Genomic DNA, 20795 nt, shown 5'->3' with positions numbered 1-20795 from the left:
CAAACCTCAGTGCTTTAAAGAAAACCAATGTGGCACAAACGTGTTGTAGAGACAACACGGATAGGTCCAGTTTAAACAGAAATCATATGAACAAGCAAGTTGCCAACTGTGATGGGATGAACTATTAACTCCTTGCTAAATCAAAGGCTGGCTATGTTCTCCATGTCGGCTTCATCGTATTGCTGGAGGGACAGGATAAAGGGGAAGTACAGAAGAAACTTTGACCCCACACTGAAAAATGGATCTGAAACGAAGCAGCTGTTTCAGCTGCATTTCAGAACACAAACGCAGAATACCCACGTAAAGTGTATAACCTGACTTTGTTTCTCATTTGTTCTGCTTTCTGCCTCCTCCAGTATGCTTCTCGCTCCAATAGGACCAAGTCCTCCTGTTACAGAACATTTTCGGTAACACTCACAGCTCTGGACTCCACAAAGTCTAGCAGATGAATACTCAAACACAGCTGCCTAAATCCTAATGTAATTACACAGACTGTTGATCATCACAAGGTGAGGACAACACTTCCTATCAGAATGTTATAATAATTAAGACTCAGATCCAGGATGCATCTAAGTATGTTTAGCTTTAGACGTACGAGCCATTCTGGCGATTTCAGATGGAGTCTGTTGTATAAATACTTTTTGTGAGATACAGCCAAACAGACAAAAGATCTATAAAACACCTCACCAGATTCTTCAAATTCACTGTTGTATGCATTCCAAGTCTCACTTATGCGGAGCAGATTTTCTTCCATGGCTTGAATGTCCATGTAGGGACAGTTGCACTCTGGGAATTTGGGACCACACTGACACCAGCAGTCATTGTCCTTGCAGATGAACTCCCCCTCTGAATTGCAGGCAATATAGCTCAGAGCTGCCTGGACAAAGTGTTCTTGCAGATACTCAGGCAGGATGACCTGAAGACCTGAAGGAAATAGTGTAAGCATTATGTTATTAAACGCAAAGGAATGCTCGAGCCAAGCAGCTTCCCGAACCTACGTAACAAACAAATAAACAAATTATGAAAAAGGAAACTGTATGGCTTTTTTAGGATGATTGACACATCTCTTTAGCACTTGCACTATGTCACATATTTCCTTTCTACAGGATTCATTTCAGATATATTCCTCACATTTCCTTCTCAGTATGGAACATCCATTCCACTAACTAGTAACTTGTGTTCCTCAGATAGAGCATTTACTGGTGTCATTTCTTTCTAGGGGGATTGTCAAAAACAGAAAGAAAGGATTACATCAAGTTCTCCTTCTTGTAAAGAATTGCTGAATGCACAGCCTCAGCAGTAAGAGCTTTGCAATAGGGAAGCATGCAGCTGAATTATAATCTTGGTACTAGCAGCTACTGCAAATTTTGAGAGTGCTGATGAAAGGAAAGCAGCCCTGAAAAACAGACTAAAGAATCAGAAAAAGAGGTGTGAAGGTAAACATTTCCATTCTGTGTTGGACTTGTTTTCCATGTTGCCTTTGACACAACATGATATAGCTTGTCTAAATAACTCTAGTTATCTCTTCATGATTCTGTAGAGACAAACTAAGAAGAATGGGGAAAATTGGGTTGGAGGAAATTTTAGAAAAATAAAATTTGGCTGATATTTCATTTCTTATAATATTGGTATTTAATTGTTAAGGGACAGTCAATTGGATGTGATGGGTAGGACTATAAAACCTTGAGAGAGAAAATTCATTCTTAAATCTACTAAAGATCTAGCATGGAGAAAGGGTGCAAACTAGTCCCCATGGTGTCTCTAAAAACTCCTGTTATGTCACAAATCCCTTTGCAAAGTGTTTTCACCCTTTACCCTGCCATGGCATGCAGAGACCTTGCAAAAGTGTGTCACATTGATATATCAGAACCACAGAGCAGGTGAATCAAAAATTCAGAATATTTGTGACCAGAAATTTAGACTTACTTGTGCAAAAATTTTGACCATTGTTTACATGACCCCAATGATGGGAACAAGTATTTTATATAGAAGCATTTTAACTACCTAGCTATCAGTCACTCTAGCTACGTTAGTAATCAACCAATCAAAAAACCACTGCAAAGTACATTATAAATGTTTATTTATTATTTGTTGTTATTTTCTGTGACAAAAATAATCTCTCTGGAACCAGCAGAGTTTATTTGTGAGCCAAGTAATTTCTCAGCATATGGATTGGTTATTTGTGATGTAGGCTTCTTCTGCATGGGCACTTGGACAATTTCATAGAGATTTATCCCTTATTTTTAGGTATGTGAAAATGATAGCTGCCACAGTAATTTCATAACCCTTCCCAGTCAAAAGTCATATCATAATTGCTAAAACCAGGTCTGTCTGTGCTTTCTTCTACCTCACATCAAAATTTGTAAAACTCTGAGTAAGCCTTTTGATGTGCTTGTATACTTGTGAAAAGCCTTGAAATTGTGAAAGGAAACGAAAGCCCAGATAAACAAACTTGAGCCTTTTTCAATTCTTCCATGATAAGTATGAAATCGTTTACACAGTTCTGATAATATATTTCTCATAATGCCAATCCAATAGTATGTGTCAAACCACTGTCTGAGGGATGCAAAGATTATTTCCCAAATTTTAACTGACAAACATCGTGCGTATGCTGGAGACCATTAAAAATCACAAATTATTTCTGGAAACATTTCATTGCATCCCAGTGGAAATGACAAGTTCTTTTTGAAAAAATATATATTGTCTCTGAAATCATTGTATGATTTTATGGCTTTTAACCTATGCTGGGGAGAGAGAAAGGAAAAGGAAAAAACCCCACATGGATGTTTTAAACAGGAAGATAATCTTTCCCTGACAGCCATTCTTAATAATCAGCAACAACTTCACTCTCTATGTCCAACTGATTCATGAACCAATATGGAAAAGTTTTAAAACTGGAAATAATTGTGCAGTTGCCTGTAACTGAAAATTAAGAACTGTATTCTTCTCTTGTTGCATATACACAGAGGTATACACAAGTACATAAATTAAAGACAATTTAGTCTGTTTTCATAGTAATAATAGTAAGTTGTTCTTGCTACATTTGTGCAACTGAAAAAAGCAATTATTAAGGGCCTAATGCCCTAGAGGGTGACTTTTCAAAAATGTTTATGTACCTAATATGCAGGTTGGGAAATACCTCTACTGGAATTAACAAAAAATTAATTAGAAATGATGCCCCTTTTCCCTTTCCTTTTCCTTTTCCATTTCCTTTTCCATTTCCTTTTCTTTTTCTTGTTCCTTTTCTTTTGCTTTTTCCTTTCCTTCTCTTTCTCCTTTTCCTTCTCCTTTTTTCCTTTTCCTTTTCCTTTTCCTTCTTTTCCTTTTCCTTCTCCTTCTCCTTTTCCTTCTCCTTTCTCTTTCTCTCTCTTTCTTTCTCTTTCTTTCTCTTTCTTTCTCCCTTTCCCTTTCCCTTTCCCTTTCTTCTCTCTCTTTTTTCTTTTTTTTTTTTTTTTAAATATATAATTACTGTTATTTTTCTAATGCGTGAGATGTCTAACCTTCCAGGTTTTCTTAAAATTCCCAAGAGGAGCCTTTGGCCTCTTCATTATTTAGAGTCTTCAAAAATCTATATCCTGCTCCTCCGGTGACTCCATTCATTTCAGCGGGACGACTGCATGAGGTATAAGATACTACTCAGTATGTGCAAAGCAGGCTGAGCATACGAAATGTCATTCCCTGCTTGGTGGAATCTGAGTGAATTCAGGCTGTTTAAAAGGTGTGCAAGTGGCTGCTAAATAGGGCTGTAAAATGTTAACAGCATTATTCAAATTATTTTCTGATGTGTACAGAAATTGTTTCCATTTCAAAGGCAACATGAGTTACTGACATTTCCTTCACTTTGTCCAGAATGTACTTATGGCACACAGAAAAAAAAAATTAGGAAAATGACCTTTTATGAGGTGGAAGAAAGAAAAACAAATAGTGTGATAAATGTCATCCCGTTCCAAAACAAATTAATAAAATTGCACCTACATACCTTGCAACTGAATCTTATTTTCAGGACTCTGAACCAGAACAGAGCTGACAGAATCTAGGTTGTCATAGTTACTGCAGCCAAGAGGACCAGTCCGCGTTTCTGTTACCTGATGGTAAGGGAATGGAAAAGCATTTGCTGTATTATTCAAAACAGACTGAGGAGTTCAGAAGCTCATTTCCTAAAGTTTCCCTTTAATTCAGCTGGTGATATATTTCAGACTTAATTAAGGTGAAATAGCTCATTTTAATTATGAAAAGTATGACTGCAAATGTTTTACCCGTACCACAAACTTCAGGGAGTGCTAGTTCTATTGCAGAGAATCCTTGCAAATACTTTAGCCGACCAACAGTCTAAAGATGATTTATTTCTTCATAGCTATTGGAATTAGAACAAGTTTAATGAAAGTCGTTCATAAAAATGAGGGCTGTGATTTTCACTGAGGAAACTTGTGTACATGGAACCTCCTTGTTGAAACCACGGAAAAAACTTTGACTTTTCTTGTGTAGCACAGCAGGATTCAGAAGTAAAAACCTTTTATGAGCTGTATTTATAATGGTGGTAGCGATGGGATATTTTTCATCAGAAAAAGGCCCAAGATAAGAATAGCCACAAAACTCTAGACAACCTGCCTATTCTAATCACTGAATCCATGACCGCAGAATCAAACTACAGCTAAATTAATCAAAACAGAATTGCCACAAGTAGAGCTCTGGCTTAACGGTTGAGGATTGTGCTTGGTAACAGGCAGTTAGTTAAATGAGTAAATAAAAAAAAAAAAAAAAAGACGACAATGGAATATTACAGATAATTCTTAAGTGTGAACAAAATCATTATAAGGCTAATTTATTTTTTAAATGTCATCCTAAGCCAAAAAAAGGGTTCTAATGCAGTTTCTCACCAGTGAAGCACTGCAGCTTTTGAAGTGCTGCTGTGATGCCCAGAGGGCAGACTAGGCACAGCCTCGGGCTTGGGTTTTTTTTTATCTGTATAGGGAGTCAAGGAAAAAACCCAAACCCTTAGGACAGACGGGTATACCATCATCTCACTTTTTTTAAACTGGATGGGGTACTGTAGAAAATTCATGATTTTGTAGTTCCTTCTCCTTTATACCAAGACTAGGCAGAAAGAAGAAAGCGAAATTGGAATAAAAGTAATACAAACAGAGCCATAGCAGGAAATGCTGGCCATGGGATATCGTCCCAGTCTCCTTTACTGCCAAAGTACAACTAATTCCTCTATCATACCCCCTCCCAAACTGCTCCCAGCCACTACCCTGGAACTTCTTAGCTCTCTTCCTTTTGGTGTCTTAGAGGTTATGTCCGTATTTACCCTTATTTGGTGATCTGCCTCAGTTTTGAATATAACCATTTCTATTTTCTGTTACTTCAGGTATTGTATTCTGCTCTGCATCTCCTGGAGAATAAGCCTAAATTACAGGGGCAAGGAGCTCATTTCCAAAATACACACCTCCACTGAGCCACCGACTGCCATGCAAACAGAGAGTTAACATTAATTCTTACAAACAGAAGGAAGCTTGCTATTTTAACAGTGTGTTTTGAAAGGAATATGAAGGTTTTCTAAAATAATCCATGAATGTTCATGTTGCTTAGGATTGCCTGGCTCTCTTACAGTCTGTGCTACTACCAGCATGTGTGGGTGGCTGCAGCTGGATCATGCTACTCTTGAAACCACTAAGATACCACATTTTCCAAGATCTCTTGCACTTTCGCAAAGTAAATACAAAATCTTAAGCTATTCCAAGCTGTTGGCACTTTTCCGTCACTTTGAACTAGTGTTCCCGAGAGCGGAGAAGGAGACCCTTTGCAAAGCCAGCAGCCCGTGGAGAGGACACACAGAACTGGCTTCAGCCAAACCTGTTAGCAGAGTGCCAGCTGCGCAAGGAAATGAGACGGAGTCAGGATGTCTCTTCCCTGCACACATTTGGCAGTCTTTAATATTTATGCCAGGGCCAGACTTCTCGTGTTTTTTGCTTAATCATCCTGAATCAGCAGAAAGACTCTTGCATAGGCATCAGATTTGGCTTGGACATGGCTGGAATGACAATTTTGATTTACCTGTGATCCTACAATCCTCTCCCTCCCCCAACAAATGATCTAAAATTCCATTCTAAAATCTCATTTTTCTGTAGTACCCCTAGCCCATATACAGAACCCTAATCTGTTTATACAATAACAAAGACAGTCACCTACATTACATAAGATAAATAGCCAGAAGGCAAAAAAAGAGGGGTGAATGTTGTTACGAGTTTTATCCAAGTTCTGACAGATTATGCTCAGCATTTATCTATGCAGTTCTTTTCTTAAAGAGCCATTTATTTTAGTGTTGTTTTGTTTTGTACATCATTATTATTCTTTTCAACCATTTCTGTTTAAGTCTATGCAGCTTCATAAAGTTATATGAAATGTAGAAACTATAAACCCAATTTTACCATTCCTATCCACTCCTACTATTCTTATGCCTGCTGAAATCACAAACCAAGGAAGGTTAGTAAGTAGCTTTGTGATTCTTGTGTCCCTTTTTGTTCATGACCTTCATTTGTCATTTGGATTATGCAAGGCATAGATAGAAACTACCACGGTTTTGATTATGGGAGTGGTAGCACTTGGTGTATTTAGGTGTGCCAAGAGGCAGAATGGGGAAAAATCATCATTAAATGGCTTTTTTGACTTCTTTTTTAGAAACTGGTTATATAAATCCACTGATTCTAATGAAAACTGTATATATGAACAAAACTGAGCGTGGTTAGATTTTGAGATGACTTACAGACACTCATGATTGTTATAGGAAAGCAATAAAATATTGTTCTAATAATAACAATAATAAATAATACTTTACAAATAGAGCAATAGATAAGACCCTTCTCCAGACATTATGTTTTCACTCAAATCTATATATTTGTATTATTGATTCTTTTACTTTTCAAGTACCCTAGCCTTCCTCTGTCAACTCTTTTGCTCTGGTACTCTTAGCTTCTGAACACAAAATACATTGCAAGAAGAAAATCAAAATGTATAGTCCCAATATATAACAAAGAAAGACTAAAGCAGAAAAAAATCATCCAAACTCCAACTTTCCATGGATAACACTTCTAGTCAGAGGTCAAAGCGACATAGTTATACATGTTTTTTATACTCTGTACAAATCCTACTCTATGAAGATTGTAAATCAGAAGAAAACTATTGAGTAGTTGATAAATGAAAACCTCAAATTTCTGTCAAATTTTCTGATCAAAAGCAAAGATTTGATTTTTGGGTACACAATTTTGGTAACAAAGCAGACTACATAGGGGAAAAAAAAGGTCCAAATGTATTAATTCTGGTTTGATCCAAGTATTACTGAAATCACTGATAATTTTGCATTTTCTGTTTCAGGAACAATAGAAACAAAATTGGAAAGGCAATGGCACTTCTTTAATTATCTTCCAAGCAGAGAAGTGTGACTGTATTCAGTCCCAAGATCACAGCTGAAAAGTGTTTCGTCTGAAAGTGTACAATAAAAGATAAACCAAAAACAGGAGAGGGAAAAGTAAAATGTAAATGCAAAGAGTATGCTAAGATGTTGGCATAGTCTAGAAGCAACTGCATATGAGCAAAGAGCATCATAACCCCATGCTTGTTTTTTAAGAGCTAGGTCTGCAGTCCATAAAGAATGCTAACTCACAAAGCCAAATACCACAGAACAAAGTTATTAAATAACCAAAACCCCCTAAGAACCAATAACAAAATATGTGTGAAACCATCTGACATGAACCAGGCAGGCTATTCTCAAGTGCCTTGTTTTCAGCGATTATCACAGAACAGGTTTCCCTGGGCAGCAGGGTTTTCAGTTCCCAGAAATAAACTATAACATTTGGCATTAATGAGACAAATGCCTACAGTTTTCAGTCAGTTAAATCTCATAACCATGGTGATAACGACCCGACTATAAGTGCACTGAGAACATACCTCCTAGCACTTAAGCAGGGCTGAATTCTTGTGATATCAGTGGGTAGTATTTCCCTGGAAAACTGTGCTTTTTTTGTCCATGATAATTAAGCTTATAGAAGGCTTTCCTAATAAAAGGGGACTATATTTCTGTAGAGATTTTGTTCCTGGTACGTCCTTTTAAATGCACATAGCTAATATTCCTAACTGTATGCCCATGCAGAGGTAGTGTTCTGTCTTGCATAAAGGACTGCCCTCTTCAGCAAGACTCTTTAAAAATGTATTTGGCTTCTAAGGAAGATAACTAAGCCAACACAAAGGAGAATGAGACAATGCTAGTCACGTCAAAATAGGCAGCTGCATTCCTATTCGTATAAACCTCTTTAATATTTTAAACATTAAAATAATGATTGAGAGCAAATTCATCATCTATACATGACTACTCATGGAAGAAGGTCTCTTTTGAATGATCGGTGCAGACAGAAGAATGGGCAAAAGTACGGAGGGAGGGGAAACCTGAAGCCTTTAGGATTCTCCTGTATGACTCTCCTATCAACCTCACCTTCAGGACTTGTCTTCCAGCCCAGGTTCCTAGACATTGTCATCCCTGCACATGCTGCAGTCAGTGCTCATTTCACCTAAAAAAAAGTTGATCAAATGAATAGGAACTAAATGTACTTTCTATTTAGAAGTGGCTCTCCTGCCAACTTACTTTTTATTTTTTTCCCCCAGGCTCGACAGTTTTTCAGAAAAGCACCTTTCCTTCAGCACTTTCCTTTACCACACAATAGTTGCTGCTCTGCTGTCCTACTTGTGTCACTGAGCATATTAAAAGACTCCCACTAATTAGTGTGTAATTAAAATAAATCAAATCTGAATGTTCCAAACGCTGACACTTATGCTACCAGCGAGATGAACATTTCTGAAGGAGGTATAGACAAACCAACAGCACCCACAATGTCAGGGGTTGGATTAATGTTTTTAATTTTTTTTTAATTGCCAGCATTCTAAAGAAATACCTTATAGGCATGTAACATTTTCAAGGCATTTTCTAGCAGCAGTGTTGATAGCATAGGACTGACTTTTTAATTTGAAGAGCCCACTAACTCAGGAGACCTGGAATCACTCCCATCATTTTTTTTTATCATCTGCTGTTGTAAGATGGAACAGAAACAGTAATCTTGATCTTTCTGCAAATGAAATAAATTGAAAAAATTTCATTAACGTCATTAGAAGTGGAATAAGGACTTCTTTCAAGTTTTTGGGCAAGGAGACGACTTTCAATTTCACTGAGTGCAGCAATGAAGCTTCCCAAGAGATCAGTGTAATCCCTCCATTCCCTCTCCTTTGTTTCTACGCTCCCAGGAATTTACTGTGAACTAGACTACTACATTACAGCAACAATGAACTTGAAATGTATTATCCCCACATAAAGCATAAAATACGTCAGAAATCAGAATATTCTAGGAATTGCAAATGAACTCAGAGTATTTGAATTCTGCTCTGTTGTTACATTCTTTAAAAATACCATGATTTTTTAAGGCTGTTTAGTTTCATCTGATAGGGAGCAATCACCTGTCTGTTCAAGTCTATTCCCCGCTATCTCAGAGAGCAATTTATTATCTGTAAATTCCAGGAGAATCCACAAGAACATCGAAACGAGTCTTTGAATCTATGCTGTGCCACAGGAAAATTAGACAAGAAACCAAGACTGTCAGGAATGCCTCAGCTCTCAGCTGGCAGGGAACATATATAGGTTGAACTAACTTCTAAGATACTCGCGATAGGGGTCAGGGAGGGAGGAGGAACTGATTACTCCTTATGCTGTTCTGTAACTCCGACTCTTCAGACTGGGCAACACTCCTGAGGCTATGGAAATTGAAAGTGATGATTTACCCCAGCTGAAATCACTGGCAGCATTGACAGTTCTGGCATCGGATCCACAATTTTCATTTTTCAAGGACGTTTTAAATCCACTGCATGTGAGATGCCATGTTCCCATGCATCTTTATGTAAAGCAACAGGGAAGTTTGCGGGAAATAAGGCTCTTGGCAAACCAGTCGGAGCAGCAGCACCAGAGCCTTTATTTCCTGCACTTTCAGAAATCAAGGGTGCATCAGCCTTCTACAGAGAATAAGGACAGGCATTCTCTCAGACAGAACAAGTTATGTCTTTTAATTAATCTTGAAGAATAGATAAGAGCGAAGTTCTCTTGTGGAGAAGTAATAGACTTATCAAAATCATAATAAAAGCTGAGTATTTTGTTTCAGTTTACATTTAGATACCTCTGCTTGCCCACATCTTACTTACTTAAATGAATACTAATATTATTTTTTCATGACTTTTATTGCCTAAAGAGACAGCTGAGCAGCAAACAATAAATGAAATCTATATAATTTGTTTAAAAGTTAAAATTAGAGAAAAAGAGGACAGCACAGATAGAAATTAAAATAATATTTCATGTTCATAAAAATATCAAGGTGTCTGCAGAAAGCAAAAGCAAAGAAGGTTACTGAAGTAACGCCCAATTCTGAACCCTCCATCCTTTTCCAAACATAATTCCATTACTATATAAAAGACAAAAAGCTCCAAAGAAATCTTGGGCCACATACTGTAAAGGGAGACTATCTACCTACATAGCCCAGCTGCAAAATCCCATGCAAGGACTTCCCAAGAGTATTAGGAATAGCATTTATATCTTCTTGGCCCAGTTCCAATATGCAATGCTGAGGCTACTGGGATTTTTCACTGTGTCCCCATTAGTTTCAAGAAGATGGCACAATTTGGCTATTTATAAGACTCACAGATATTATTAGTCATAACAATACTGCAGTTGAATGGAAAATAATTTTCTTAGGTTGGGAAAGTGTGAATAAAAAAAATATAGTCCTTCCTGAATCCAAGTAAAAAGTTAAAATGTTCTTTTTCTTTGTGATGTGACAGGAAATATAAAGTCTAGGTCAATATAAAAATATCTTTGGATACTTTGGAAACATTTTACCTTTAATGTGGTCAGTTTTAAAAATTATATATATATTATATTTTAAGAGAAAAATAAGAATAACTTGTGCTAAAGAAAAAATAAGTGTTCAAGGTTAACATTAGGACCTAAAAATAATATAAAAAGGATTTAAAGTCTGTAAGCTCAAAAATGAAAGTGATAAGGGCAGGTTAATTAAGAACCAGATTTTCCATGGAGATTCTACCTATGATTATATATTCTGTGCAATTCTAAAACTTGGTTGCAATAGTCTCTTCAGTAATACCTCTAAAATCTTAATAATTTAAGCTCTTTCCAGATCTTGTATTTCCTCTCCTGGAATGCATGTAAACTACTAATTTATTTTTGCTGTCCGTAGCACAATTCCTAACACTCTCCACCTCACTTACTGTGGCATCTGCAGCAGGACATTTTGCTGTGTCCACTTTATTTTACCATACTCCAGTCAAACTACCCCTTATGGGGCTGTCATTCTAACCTCTCAAAAGAAATCACATTACTGTCCATAACGTGCATGTCTGCTGGCTTGCTCTCTGCCCGGGTCACATATATGTTTTTACAGATTTATTTTTAGGCTGTATCCTCATTATTTCCCTCCCATTTATTCCCTCTGGTAAATGACTGTAACACATTTGCCCTTTCTGTCTCATTGGTACTGCCAACTCTCAATTCATAGTTTTGTAAAACTCTTATTTTTATGCTACTGGTTTTCATGTGTTTTCCTGCATATCTGAAGGATATCTGAACTACCTACAGAGTTAACAATTACAACTGTCTATAATTTCATCATTAAATCCCTCTCAGATGTTCATACTAAAGGGAAACACTTGACTAAATTTGTCTTAGAGAAGAAAAGCAACTTTCTACTGAAGCTCTAAACTTCATTTCGTATGGATGCCTCCTCAGTGTTACATGACTAGTTTAGGTATATTGCTCTATAACTTTGATTGATTATTCTATTCCATTACTGTCTTGTAGCTTCATCTGTGGTGAAAGCAAATCTTCAGCCTTTAAATCCCATGAACTTATGAAAAGACATGGAAAGAACATCTGAGACTGGAATCTGATTCCAAATTTTGCTGGAGTAAATATGTATATCAGGTATAGTACATGCCTACAGATGATATGATTCCTATTCAAAATAGGCAAATAGGATTGGCACACTTGTTCACTGGATAAATTATAACAGACTTCGGATTCAGAAATCAAATCTCTGGCACTTACCTTTTAAACTAAACGTATATGTCGCTCGTTAAATATTATGTGGTAGGAAAAAGCATCTTCAAATATTTATCTGCAATTGCACTTGAAACTCCCATCAAGGACCAATCTCAAATTAGCTAAAGAATAGTAAACCACAAAGGACTTAGTGTTGAATCTCTTCTGAAGCATACACGTTTGCTGATGTTTTCTGAATCATTTAAGTGAGCTAAAGGAGCAATGCTCATAATCAAAGTACATAATGTAAGCACTCAGGAACTCATTGCAAGGTTCAAGAGTGCTGGGTGCTTACTTTGATAAATGAGCCACGGCTTTTAGATCATCCACGCAGTTTTGAGGACTTGACTTGTGAGATGTAGGAAATCTTAGTAGCATTTTGACTTCTGTCATCCAGACTACTTCTGAATTCACTGTAGTGCTGAATGTTAAGGAAACATTTCAGGGCTTGTCTACAGTAGTTTAAACCCCAGTGGTCAGAAAAGAATAAAATTGGTCCTCATTTACCGTGTTTCATCTTCATATGGAAATTACTCATAGCAAAACAAGTATCCCAGAGAGTCCCTATTTCTATTCCAGCTGCTAGTCTGGAATGCAGAACCATCAACATTTACAGGCTGGTTTCAGACAGAAGTAGTTGAGGAAGCACCAGGGAAGAGCGACTGGGAAAGGAGGCAGTTTATTTGGGATATTAGCTTTCTATGTTAGGTGAACTTGCTGCAAGCCCGAGGTGAGGGTAAATACACCAAATCTGAAGGTATATTTAAGATACAAATATTCACACAGTTCTACCTAAAACTGTCTACTATGAACCAAAGAATTATTGTAATAATTAATTCAATGTATATAATCAAAAATTACTTTTCAGGTAGCAATTTTTACAGAAAACTTGCCGCTGTGATAACGAGCACTATTCTAGATTAAAAAAATGATTGGGAAAGGCAAGGCAAGAGGAAGGAAAGAAATTTGCAAGTGGAGAACCATATGAAAGAAAAATGCTTGGTTAAAAATAAACCATAAGCTCCTAACACATTTACCAAAACAGAATAAATTCCCCTTTTTATTCCTACTGAGACCAGTTGTATTCCAGATAATTCTGTTGTGTTTCTGCTATAGATCAGAAAGGAGGACTGAATCCAGGTTTCTCATTTCAGTCAAAATTTATTGGAAATGAGAGATGGTAGTTGTGTTCTGTATACAGTCTGATCTTTCAGATTTGATCTGTCAAAATAAATGGAAAAAACACCATTTCTTTTACACTTAAGTCCTGTCAAATACGCACAAGTCAAGTGAAGAACCCTGTAGCATAAGGTCTGTGATGGTTTTGGTTATACCCACCCTTAAATATAGAAACTTTTAATGTCAAACACTCAAAAGTCTGAAGACTGTAGAAAATGCCTTTAGTGAATGAGAACTGGGAAGGTGTAGGTACCAAACTATATTTTCATTATATTCCTTAAAGTTCTAAGGAACACACAAAAAGTGATAGAGAAGAAAAGATAGAGTGTCTCTCTCTGTCCAAAATTGCACTTCACATCTGGAGGTGGAAACTTCAAATCAGAGTTCAATGTTTTACTTAGAAGAACAAAAGTAAAACTGGATTCATAAGTTTACTGAGTTTGATTAAATAATAAAAATACTCATAACTGCAAACATATCAAATGCTACTCAAGTATTTCTGTAAACTTACAGTAATAAAGACCCTTACAAAGTTGAAACAAAGAATTCAAACAAAAAAGCCGTCTTGACAGCTTGATGGAAAATTCCTATAGACATACTAAAATCCTGTATTTTCATCAAGAAAGACCAGACCCTCCCCAGTGTAAATCACTGTTTAATTTAGTGGAACATTGTGGATTTGCACCATGGGGGTTTCCCTGGTTTTGACAGGTGAAAATACCTCTGGCACAAGACATTGAGCATGTTTCATCAAACTCTGCTATTAGACCTTAACTCATTCACTATAAAGATTCACAAATGAACAAACTGACTGCTCTTTGGAAAGTTTTGGCTAATAACTGAGCGGTTCTCAATATTCTTATTTCATGAACTAGACAAAAAGAGAATTTTTAATGTACAGAAGACTGCTCTTAGAATTAGGCTCCAAGGGCAATGTTATCCAGAGAGACTGCTGTGCCTAGCTGGAAAATCGTTCAAATCATCCTGATTCATGGGAATAGAAAGACCTATCAAATATCAAGGCCTGTTCATTAGGCCATACATGAATGTGTCCTCTTAAGGATCTTGCACTGATACAATTTCGGCAAAAAATGTTTAGAATATAGAATCTTGTCCAAGGGCTTGTTTTATTCATTTCTTTCTGATCTGACATAGATGAGATAACACCTAAGGGTAAAGAATGATGTATCATTCTTTAATCATCTGTATCATCCAATCATGCAAGCACATTTCTTCAAGCGAAAAATAGAAAAAGAGAGAGCTAGAGTTCCTATGAGCATGAGAATCTAGGGAAAGAGGCAAGTTCAGAAGAAAATGGAGGAAACAAATTAAAAGAGAGTAACGCTTATTATTAGTACTGTGGAGTCCCATGGAAGTGGAAAGCCTTTGTTCTGCTCAGAATTGAAAGGAATTCTACTACCGGCAGGTTTTGATTTGTTTCCGTGTAGACTACCACATAATTTAGAAGATTTCTAGAGCTATCTAAGTATCCAGATCCTTTCATGATATGGTAGGTGAAAACCCCTTTGACACGAGTTGCTTTTTGAGTTACAGGTCTTATACATGTAAACGTTTGCATGAAATTCATATATGGCACTGTATATTTTTTTCATGTCTTCTTACTTATTAGAACATTTTGCTTGTATGAAGTGCACAATACTTTCTAAGCTACTACATTCTGATAGTAGTATATGACTCTTTATATCATACACTATAGACTTGCCAGCTTTCTATATTTTCACCAAGGAAGGACAGATCCTGCCCAGGGTAAACCAACACCAAAGTTGTTGATTAACTTGATTCAATTATCTTAAGTAACTTTCCTTATTGTCTCTTTAGCATTGTAACTTCCTGATCTGTGGAGTTCAACAAGTGAAATGCCTTTGTCTTTCACCTCAAGAAAAAAAACAGTATGATACTTTACCTTTCTGCTTGTGCAATATACCAACTCCTTTCTACAGGATTATTTTTAATAGATTGGTCTTTATGACCAAATGAAAATTTTCAAACATAGATTTAAATCATAATGCTTTGGTCCTCTTGCATATCCTAAAAAAAAAAAAAGAAAAGCAGACCCACACATTTTATAGTTATACTTTAGCCAAGTATATAAATTGCTATGCTTAAAGGAGCATAGGGTATTTATTTCTTACAATGATATGTGTGGCTCAGTATTGCTGTGAATGCCATTTTTCAAACAGAAAACTGGACTAAGAATAAGGTTTACTTATATAGACCAAAACATGACAGAAAAAATATTGTAATGGTCCTCTTCAAACCATTTTCTCTATTATCTGCAACATTTTATCATCACTTATTTTTACACATTAAGGATTTCATGAAAAGTTGAAGGAAAAACATGGAATGGGTTTTCATTTTCAAGGCTCTAGGTACTCCCGGAGAAGATACAATTATATTTTCTTATAAATCTACATACTATATAGAAGACTGTATACCACTATCCTCTATTTAGTGGAATTATTATAACTGTTGGAACATTATGAGCTAACATAACTGTGACACTATAGTTCTTTTAAATTTTTTTTTACTTTTTTTTTAAAATTTTTATTTTACTTTTAACAAAAATCAAAGGAAGAATACTGCAGATACCTGAAAGGCCATGAAATGTATTAACTATTCCTTGGGAATAAGAAGGTTAATTTGGGTAATCTAGAGAGAGATAATGAATAATAGTTTGATAAATTAGGAAGACGATGGTTGAGGTTGAATGGAGAAAACCCTGATCTCAATGATATCAATATGCATGTGAAGAAACTTTCTTGACTTCAGTGGAGTTTATTCATCGCATAAGGTCAGAATCTCACCATGCAAAATTAGAAACACTTTTATTTTGGATACCTGATTCAGCAACAAAGTCTGTAGAACAGCAATGAAACTACCAACGTTTCAGACGTTAAAGATCTAAAACCACTATAGTTATCACTCAATAGTATAGAAAGTCATCTGGATGAATAATGAAACCTTTCTTAAACCCACCTTCTGCCAGAGCATATACAGGCTTTATAAACGTTATCTTGTTAGAGACTGAATTATAGTTTTGCTGTTAGAAATGTAAATCCTGCTGAAGTGCTCTGTGAAGCCCTACAGGTAGAAATAATGGTGAGCTGCAGAAGACAGCAATGATGTCACTCTCAGAATCAGTTACCTCTAAAGGATTCTCAAATGAAGGATATATTCAGGGGTGTTTTGTACCATTAAATTAATAGATTGAAGAGGATTATTGCAGTTTGGATCATAATCTGTAACAGCAAAACATGTGAAAATGTATTATCCATATAAATTCCATAGGAAAAATAATATGAACACTGAAAAATTTCAACAGCCTTTTATTATTCGCTAAGCTTATTTCTTCTGACGCTGTGTCTCTATTACCCTGAGATATTCTTCCTAATCTGACCTTTGTGTTCATACACATTGTTGATACATGCTATCTCGTATTTCTTAGGGTTCAGAGGTAGGGAGATATTCTGTGAATTTTATAGTCCTTGCTTGACATTTTCTGACCTGCTGACAGGCTGTAGCTGTCAATTAGAGAGTGGAGAACACTGAGAGTGCTGAAGTGAGTTTCTCAGCCCATAAACAAACCACTGCACAGCCAGAATAAAGACCAAATTACAATCCATACAAATCTAAGTGCCTCCAAAGTAGTGCTGGAATGTTCTGCTTTAACTGCATTGTTCATTATGTTCATTGCGGAACTCTCAATATTAAAAACCTTCTCTGCTTTCTGGGTTTATTTACTTTAGCTTCATTTTTTAAGGAAAAAAAGAAAGAATATGAAACATTTAAGGAACTGTAGTATGAATTGTTTATAGGTTTTTGACAACTGTGATGGCAAGTGTTCTGTTAGTGCTGTTAAGGTCTCTTGTTTACATATGTATATTTATAACCTGCTTAGGGTTTGACAGTCTTTATTTTCTTGGAGGTTTTTTTACCCTTCTTTCTTCACTAAACTACATAACTGATATAACAGAGTCCTTCAATTTATTGTGGTCTACCATGTCATATGGTCTATCCTTTTTTGATGTTGTTTTGTGTTGTGTTTTTTTTTTAAAGTGAAAAATAGTTATCTAAAGTCTTTCCAAAATGCATATCCTAGCATCTCTATTATGTGCTATTTTGTTGCTTTGAAAGCATTTCATGCTGTGTTACCAACTAGCTGGTGATGTTATAACTTCTTGCACTCATTACTCCTCTATGCACATTGCTGAAAATATAATGAGACAGTGTAGTGTGTATGAGAGGCTGCTAAACCACATCCTTTTACGAGTGTCATGCTGCAGCTGCTGTGATGTATTGTGTCAATTATGTTGCTGAGTATGCATTCTGAGAGTGTTTAGTAAAACATGTTATTGCACTAACTTGCTGGTCCTTTTTTTTTCCCTTTTCTCTCACTCGCTCAAATAGCGAGGGCCAGATTCTCAAAGGAATTGTGCTGTTTTACACCAGCTGAAGAGCTGACCTCTACATTACCTTTTAGGGAACGGAGCCCTGGAGTTTCAATTTAATTAAAACTCGACTGTCCGAATGAATTAAGGTTGTTTATAATATTATCACCTTAAATTCTTGAATAAGATATGGAAATAAATCCCTAACCTTTACACTTGGTGTATTCTTGGAATTAGTTAATGGTCCACACGTAGCAGTCACAAGACTTCGTTATACCTATGGTGAATTTGATCCAAAGATCTCCACAGCTCCCAGTCATAAATGCATGAAAACTCATGTATTTCAATTTTATAAAGAGACAAACACAAATCCTGTGCTGCACAGTAGAACGTGGTACAGAGACATCGTAGCTGCCTGAGATTGGTCTAGTTTCAGAAAAAGAAGCAACATAGCTGTGGAAGTTCAGGGCTGCTCCTGAGCAAATAAATCCCGTTGAGAATCACAGTGTATTTGTCTGGACACAGCATTGTGGTATAGCTTTCAGGTCATGTCTTGTGTTTCAGCGTTTTATTGGTGTTAGCACATGGTGTACTAGCACGTGGCCTCTGTGCCGTGCTTTGTGGCATGGCTTAGCCAGGCTCAAAGACCAGAATGTCAGCATTTTGATTCCAGCTGTCTAAACATGCCTATCCAAATCCACAGTTAAATTCAGATTACTGAAAGACCCTTAACAGGTAGGTGATGCCCAAAATGTAATGGAAGCTAGATGCCTAACTGCAGGTCCCAGTTCCTCTGGTAAGATCAGATAATGACCCGAGTTTAAATTTAAAAATCCATGCCTAACCATATAAATAGCAAGCTGATTTTGTGAAGCTTTTAATAATGAGTGAGATTTTCAAAGTAACCTGCAAAAGTATTTAATTCTTACAAAAATTTCATGGCAGTTTACCACATCAAGACAAAAATTTGGGAGCACAATTTCTATATATTTCCTGAAATTCTTAATTTTTAACTCCCTCTTTGAAAAATTGCTAGCTTTGGTCTTGTATGAAGGCAGCCTGATCTCCCAAGGTAGTGGAGAACTTGGAATTTCATAATGGACCTGAACAATACTTGTCCTTGAAAATCTGTGCTGTGGCATTTCCTTGACACGCTTAAGTAATGTCACCATACCTACACAATGGGGAAGCCACAAATTTTTGAAAAGGGACAATAATTTCTGGCTTTCAGTTCCTTAGGTTTGTTTAATTAAACTTACATTTACTATTTAATTTCTTCAACGGAATCAACAAATAACTGATATTAGGGAACTTTCTAGCCCAATGTTTCTAATTGTGATTTTACAACTTAAAGCTCCTGCTGGGTACAATTTTTTGAGCTTCCCAAGTTTTGGTCATTTACAAGGTTTCTGAGCTATACAGTCTTAAATCCTGTCCACAAACTGAACAGGGAAAGTGAGGGCAAGAAGGGTTCAAGATCCGGATTTCAAAAGCTTCAGAAGTTTGACTGTTTATACAAAACTCTGAAAACTATCTACATTTAGAATTTGCCAGAAATCTGACAAAAGCACAAGGCTTTATAGTATTTCAGCATTTCTACTTTTGATTACAGCAATTACTTGAATCCACAGAAAAACACATTCAAGTATGAGGTATGAAAGAAAAAAAAATGAAGCAAAGAAGCTTTTTCAGACAAAACAAAGAAACAAAAAAAATGGTCTGGATTTCAGTCTGAGTTTTGAGTGAGAAGCTAATTTCATTACACTTAAGTTTCCTCTCTAACAGCCCACCATGAGTCATTCATGGGTTAATTATAGATAATCAGATATATTTACCATCACAATAGAGCCCTGTTCTTATAAACTATTTGTAATCGAGAGTTTTCAGAGGCAACAAAAGTGCTTAAATCTCTCATAGCAAAAAAAGTGTTTTGGGGGAAGAAAAAAGCAAATTGCACAATAAAATTTAATTGAAATCAGAGGGCACATTCTCAAGGATGTTTATTCTTCCTCACTCAGATGGAATAAATGGGCTGTAATCTGGCTGTAAATAGCTGGTGGAAAATTCAATTTATGCATCTGTTCTTCTGTTGCCTCCTGTTCTTTTGTTGCACTGTGGCTGTCCCACAGCTGTTGGACCCTAAGATAACACCTACACTGTATTCACCTGCCCCAACTCCCTTGAAAGCAAATGTATTCTGGAATGGAAGAAGATATCCTCAGAAAGACAGCTGCTGTAACAGCCTCACTTTATTGACCGACAATGTTATACTTGCCTAACATAACTGTGTTTATCCTTTTGCAGAGTGCAGTGAGAGTATTCAATAATATTTAATTTACTGTGTGACCAATGTATTTCTTATGTGTTCTCACAATTGTTTGGACTTAGTGCAGAGGTTCATTAGTGACGGTGGTGGGATTACGGCTTCTAGCGAACACGAATCGGGGTCATTTGAGCAGGAGTATACTTCTGTCTCCCAAGTGCATTAGATTCAGAAAGCATCATGAAATCTAGAAGTACTATGCACAGCCCTCTCCCATCTACCCACCATTGAAAAAGTCTCCTAATTAGTTGTTAAGAGTATGGATGCACGATCTCAGTGTAGTACACCCAGGTCATTCTGCCAATGGGCAATGACTGGACATGTTGCCAGAATCACAGTAGATGCTAAAGTAACTCGTAACCTTCATGTCCTGTTTACACCATCCATCAATCAGCAAAGGAAAGAGGTCAGTCATATGGATTAGGGTCATTGCATAGTCCTAGGTCTGAGGTCATTTCACCTTCCCCTGAGCCTCCAGCTATGGTTAGTTCTTCAATAGGTGCAAATTAGAAGCGAGAACAGCGCCGAGTTGGAAGAGCTGAGAATATTGCTTATTAAAGATACCACACAGGAAAAGAAGAACATTTGCTGACTTTATTTGTATTCTGCTTCCACGACTGTAGAGGATTTTATTAAACAAGAGGAGAGCATACCCCATCATCCTAATAGGGATGTTAATAGGGAGAGCTAACAGCCATCAGTGCATCTGAAGAGAAATTTTCATAGGAAAAAGCTTCTAAAA

At 36.5% G+C, this 20795-nt stretch overlaps 1 protein-coding gene across 2 annotated transcripts in view; it reads right to left on the bottom strand.

The window, feature by feature from the left end:
- Positions 1 to 20795, bottom strand: part of BRINP3 (BMP/retinoic acid inducible neural specific 3) — a 208011-nt gene that overhangs the window by 64888 nt on the left and 122328 nt on the right. For both annotated transcript variants that reach the window (XM_059822127.1, XM_059822128.1), the window contains 2 exons: positions 3980 to 4085; positions 688 to 924 (listed from right to left, as the gene is read on the bottom strand). In XM_059822127.1, coding sequence (XP_059678110.1) covers positions 688 to 924; positions 3980 to 4085 — 343 coding nt within the window. The remainder of the gene's footprint in view (positions 1 to 687; positions 925 to 3979; positions 4086 to 20795) is intronic.

Source organism: Gavia stellata, chromosome 10 (genome assembly GCF_030936135.1).
Source record: "Gavia stellata isolate bGavSte3 chromosome 10, bGavSte3.hap2, whole genome shotgun sequence".
Taxonomy (NCBI): Eukaryota; Metazoa; Chordata; class Aves; order Gaviiformes; family Gaviidae; genus Gavia; species Gavia stellata.
The sequence above is the reverse complement of the archived record's forward strand: the minus strand, read 5'-3'. Positions and strand labels throughout refer to the sequence as shown.